Below are 5986 nucleotides of genomic sequence, written 5' to 3'. Positions count from 1 at the left end.
ATTGTATTTTCCTTTGTACATTCTACCATTCTGGAAAACCATTTAAGAAAAACAAATGGAACAGTGCCACCACCCACTTATATACAATCAGATTACACCTAGAATTCAGGAGCAGATAACTGTCAAGAAACAATATGTTGTGCGTACTAAAATCAGTAGTGCTTACCCCACTTTAAGTTGAAGTCTCCTCATCCTTATGCGATACTGAGTTATTTTTGTCAGGCGCCGTTTGATCTTGTGCACAAGTAGCTCCGGCCAATGTTCCTACATAATAATAAAAAGGGATGCCATAAGGCTAACTAGACTCACGTTGAGATGAAGTGACAAAGCACAACAACTAGCTAGATATGCATACGAGATGCTTTTTGATGACTTCCATTGCTTTCTCATAATTCCTGGGTAGTTTGACTCTCTCCCATCATTTGTTTGGCAGATGGGCTCTTTCCGCAGTTTTCATGTATAAGTAGAAAATACCTGCATGACCGGTCAAAGTAGAAAGAAGGACATCATCAACAAAAGTTTACGATGATAAGCATAGCTCCGGACGAAAAAGAACAAACAGCACAATGACTAAAGCACGCGGACCATGATATTATAATCAGTGGCAAGCTGAAGCATCCAACATTAAAGCCACTCATTCTAGCCTCTGCAGATCACAACGACTACTGCTCGCAAAACAGCATTGCTTTGACATCACACAGCCAGCTGATCATGCATGGAAGAGATAACTCCTTCAATCAAGCTTGTAATGTCCAAGGCACAAAATTATTATTTCAAACCTTGTTTTCTGAATCATGCAATGATGATACTCTTTAATGTCCCATAGAACTCAAGCTCTGCTGAATTCAATATCGGTAATTGATACTCCCTCCGTAGAGAAATATAAGGGCGTTTAGATCACCAAAGTAGTGATCTAAACACTCTTATCTTTATTTACAGAGGGAGTACCTGTTAAACCTTAAGCATTTGGGAGGGCCCCACGCATTAAATATGAGGTTGTATCCAAATTATCTAGCATTTGAGAAGGGCGTTTTGGATATTTCAAAATTTTTAGGGTTTTAGCCTTTTAAGAAAACCTGAGAGTTGATTAAATCCTCATTTTCATATTAAAATGATGCTTACGAGTTGCTCATGATGCACAATCAATTTCCAATAAAATGTGTTGCTCCTGGGCTATTACAATCGACCCCCTCGAAGGAATCTCACCTCAAGATTCTAAGGAAATGAAGAGGGACGGGATTGGGCTACAAATGGAACTAATCTTCTCGTTCATGTTACTCTTTTTTACAAGGTCGATTCATTGCATCATGACGAATTTGGAATTATTTCTTCAAGATCTTCGTCTTCCAAAACTTGAGGCAGCCCAACCCTCTTGTTCATCTGATAGACTTGACAAAAGAAACGGAGTTGAAACCAAGATCAACAACCCAGTACCTTTCGTCAATCTGATAGGTGTTACATTAAGTTGAACAACATCTCCAAGCAACTATTAATACGGGCTTTAGTTTTGATGCGTGTACTCACAACTATGGATTTTTTTTGAGACCCACAACTATTGATATTGGTACTGAGAACATATGCTAGTAATGTCGGTTCCATTACCTGCTTAAGCATCACCCTTTTAGTTCTTTTGATCTTTTGGGAGACTCCCTTGTTCTATGAATATAACTTTTCTTCCTGACGTCGTCATTTTCGTGCGACTTATCATGCGACATGTTATTGCTTCTAGAAGTGTAGGATACCCTACTTTGTGTTTGTCGCCGCCTTAATATTCTTCGCCTCTCGTGGGAAGATTCAAGTACAAAGAATGGAATTTTCATCTGTTAGTGACATAATAACCCGGAATTGGATTTAATATATAACACACCTCACATATTGAATAACCAATGAACACTTGAAATGTACAATAATTCAAATGAAACGGATGTAATATGAACACAACAAATATTAGATGGTGTAATATGAACACAAAAAATCATATATTGTAAGGTTAAAATGGTTATTGTAATTTTAAAAGATGGGTATAAGTGAATTTTAAATTTAGTGCCTTTGCATTGGCCTGAGCTGGTAATACAACCGCCCTACCCTCTTGGTATTTCAAGAAACCAAGCCTTCTCAGGGCTCATTCTTTTGGACCATCAACCATAAGGCAGAGAATCCCCACCAAGGTTTTTCCGCTTTAGGCTCGAAGATGAATTATTTCATGCCACTGCATCCTTTCCGCCATGGATTCATAAACACAGCTTCCTACTTAGCCGAGCTACATGGGGAGCTGAGCGGGGCTCTTCTAGGGCCGAATTATGAGTCCATTTAGATTTGTGTGAGCAACATCTACACCAACCCGCCACGATGGACTTTGTCATTGCATCTTCAACAACTTTTATCCCCTAACAATTGGAATATTTGAAGCCAACTATACTATCCATGCTAGGATATGTCAGTCCAACAAGTTCTCAAGGATATAATTGGCATAGATGACTTAATGTATGACCACAGTGACTCGGTAAACCCCTAAATTCCATCCCTAGTTCCATTCTAGTTGGCAGCGCGAGATATCTTTGACGTAGTTGTTGAAATAAAAGTCCGGTCGTCATATGCAAAAACAATTAATCTAATATTAGATTGGACAATCAACTTTTACTCATAAAGTAAGATATGTTAAGGTTCTAGGCTCCATATAAAGTTGTGTCAACAGAGAATTTTGAAAGTGCTAGATAACGCTTATAACGGCGATGATATATACCTCCTTCGACCTACTCTTCTTAGAAGAAGACATACTACATTCATAGTACTGATATTTAGCTGGCTTACACTGCCGCATAACTCGGTCAATCACCAATATGTACTTTATAAAAATTACATGCTTACTAATAAAGGCCTCGGTTGTACTTTGTGCTAAATCCACCTAGCTTGCGGGTGTACCAGATGAGTAATAGCCATTGGATTTGCTTTATCTAATTGACATAGAATAAACAGACCTTTTTATGAATCAAAACAATTTGATCACTTTAAGCAACCAACCTAGTGGCTCGCGCATTAGGTTAAACCCACCAGCATCAGAACTTCCCTAACGATCCAGCAGCCTTCCCATTCAATTATCTTCAAAGCATGTCCCCGTAAAATTAGACCGCCATGGCTAATTCTTTGCTGCACTTTGGAAGAAGTGGATTTGGCTATCTCCTGAGTTGCAGCTGGGCTGGGTTTAGGGTTTGCAAAATGGCCATGTAATCATTGTTTGGAATCGGGACGCCTCGGTCGATTTTCGCTATCAAATCTATTTCTAGATCAGACCTAAAGACGGCTTGACACAAGTTCAAGTGCTGGTAAAACAAAACATGGTGCGCATGTCATGCATATTTTGCTGGAACAATCGAGTTCAACAATATATTTCCGTGCTCCATCTCAATGATCTGAAGCAATTTTTTTTCCAAGAATACAAACATAATGCTCAGTAATCGAATACAAACAGACAAAAATAACACTAGTGCCTTCTCCAAAGCTGAGAGATTCAGAAGTATAGGCACTTGCCAAACCCAATCACCCGCACATGGGGCCTACTGTGGCGTGAGTTCCATACTCACCAGGACCGTGTCACTTGTACCAGCGCCTGGAAGCATCGCCTTGGGCACAAGGAATAGGAAGCAGTCATCGGGAAACCCATCATACAGGTTAGTGTTCCTTGTGTGAAACTCTGTAGCCTGGGAGTAGCCCGTCTCAGCCGACGACAATGACAGATTGCACTTGAACTTGGATCCAGTTGTAATGTGGGGCTGGACGCAGCAGACCGCGATGCCAAGGCCGAGGGACTCTGTCTTCATGTAGACAATGAAGAGGTGTCCATCCTCACCCACAAGAATGGTTGGTTCTGGAAGATCGCCGTTAACATTGAAGCTGATGAGGATCCCGAACCCCTTGTTGTACGAAACTTTTGTGGAGTCCAGCTTGTGCTTGCTTGAGAAATGCTCCAAGAGCGTTGCGGTTGGTCCGCTGAAGCTGCAGTCGGCTATGGGGCAGAAGCATGGCGCCTGCGGGCAAACTTCCTCATGCTCTTCTTTTTGGTAGTATTTTATCCTTGCAGTGCATCCATTATTGGGGCAAGCAACTTTGAGGGATTCAATCATATTTTCTAGCCCGCGGCAGCGCCTGTAGACTGTTGTTTCGCAGCAGTAGCAGCACTTGCCTGGGAGCTTGTCCTGGCAGGACGAACAGATGGTATGACGACCCGTAGAGCACTGAGGAAACAGAAAGAACAAATCAGTGCATGCGATATGAATCAGTAAATATGCTAATTGAAAAATGCACCGATCTGTTTTTGTCAGCCATTTGGCTTGTGCGCGCATCTCATGTGATGTTTTTTCTGATTCTTCAGAGGTGTAAACCTTGACTTGCAATTTTGCAACCACCAAATTACAGTCCAAAAACATACAATCTGGTAATCACCATATCCGATTCTAATTAACTAAACAATTTTTGGAAAATCACTTCAGTTTGCGGACAAGATTAGCTACTATAATAATAATCGAATCTAATAATGAAGGAATTTCGAAATATTATAAGACACCCGGATAGTTCTTCAGATCCCTTGATGCATGCTATCGTCTCTGAGGAGCTACTAGGGCTTGAGTTGTACGAACAGAGATCAAATCAAACAGAGGGGATGTTACCTGGGAAATGGGAGGGCGCAGGGGGTCGCAGCAGACGGCGCAGTGGAGGATGTCAAGGTCGTCCATGGTGAAGAGGGGGGCCCCAGCCGCGCCCTTCCTCCTCTTTCCGTCGCCGCCCTCATCTTTCTCCCTTTCCTGCCGCTTTCCCATCGCTTCCTCCACTCCTTCGATCGGCCGACGGGGAGCCCAGCCGCCGGATCGCAGAAGCAGAGGTTTCTCGTTGCTAGGCCGGAAGCGAGCCGCCTCTCTCGGTCCTGTGATGGTGTCTCCCTGGCGGCCGCCACCCTATTTATTCAGTTCTGTAGGCGGGAGCCAAAAGGAGAAGGAAACACGTTGTAGGCGGGAGCCGAAAGGAGAAGGAAACACGAGATAGATCAGATGCGCGCGTTGTAGGCGGGAGCCGAAAATAGAAAGAAACACGAGCAACGGCCCAAATAGAAGACGCGCACACACTAACAGCTTATTTTTGTTGTTCTTTCTGCCGATCATACTTCTTTTAGAAGACAAATGAACATGCGTCTTGCAGCTTGACTTGTTTATATTCCAGCAACTAAAGAAAATTGTAACTGATGAAACTGAACTTTTTAACGTTAAAGTTTCTGTGTAGCTCAGGCTACGTGGAACCTCTTATCCTCAACCCTTCAGCCTTGCTTTGACACCTTTTTAACAGAAGCAACTATGCCTGACGCAACTGAAAGTTTCAGAAACTTTTGACAGCAACTGTTAACTAACATTGCCAGGCCGATCATCCACAGGGCGACATCCTCAGTGTCGGCAGTGATCGCGAGCGCGAAGCCCAAGAGGTTGCCTATGACACACACCAGTAGATGCATCAACGAGGATGTTGCCTCTCTTGACATTCTTGTGTATCTAGGGAGGATCGGTGTAGTTGTGCAGGTAATTGAGCCTGCGTTCCACGTCCAGCACGAACCGCACGTGCTGGCTCCACCGAGCACCCCGCCGCCATGGATGTGCAGCTACTCGCTGAGCGCGCCGTTCTCGGTGAATTTGACATCACTCGGTGGCTCGATGCTCACCTCGACGGCAGCGCCCAGGTCGCCGGGCACGCCCTTCATGGTCGTCCTGTTCGTTATCGGCGGGTACGCCGCCAACTCAATCCATTTCATACCTCGGTCGATGGTCAACTACATGGTCAAGTACAAGGGCTGTCCAAGTACGACGCTGTGGACATGGACGGAGACACAAAGGTGGCGTGCTTCCTGCGTGTCATGATGCATCTCTGCCTCGACAAGGAGCATTGACCACGAGCTCATGCTAGGGGGCCGGGGGAAGGAAATAATGGGCGATGGCGTCGGCGGCAG

At 43.9% G+C, this 5986-nt stretch overlaps 1 protein-coding gene across 1 annotated transcript; it reads right to left on the bottom strand.

Annotated features, from left to right (window-relative positions):
* Nucleotides 1-3173: 3173 nt before the first annotated feature.
* LOC125526415 (E3 ubiquitin-protein ligase SINA-like 10) lies at nt 3174-5631 on the bottom strand. The gene is made up of 5 exons (XM_048691130.1): nt 5601-5631; nt 5324-5472; nt 4665-4949; nt 3582-4232; nt 3174-3320 (listed from the first exon to the last, which is right to left on the bottom strand). The coding sequence occupies exons 1-5, from the start codon at nt 5629-5631 to the stop codon at nt 3174-3176; spliced, it is 1263 nt and encodes a 420-aa protein (XP_048547087.1).
* Between the last annotated feature and the right edge of the window lie 355 nt (nt 5632-5986).

The sequence above is a fragment of the Triticum urartu genome, unplaced genomic scaffold (assembly GCF_003073215.2).
Source record: "Triticum urartu cultivar G1812 unplaced genomic scaffold, Tu2.1 TuUngrouped_contig_10003, whole genome shotgun sequence".
NCBI classification, from domain to species: Eukaryota; Viridiplantae; Streptophyta; class Magnoliopsida; order Poales; family Poaceae; genus Triticum; species Triticum urartu.
This window is presented reverse-complemented; position numbering and strand designations above follow the sequence as displayed.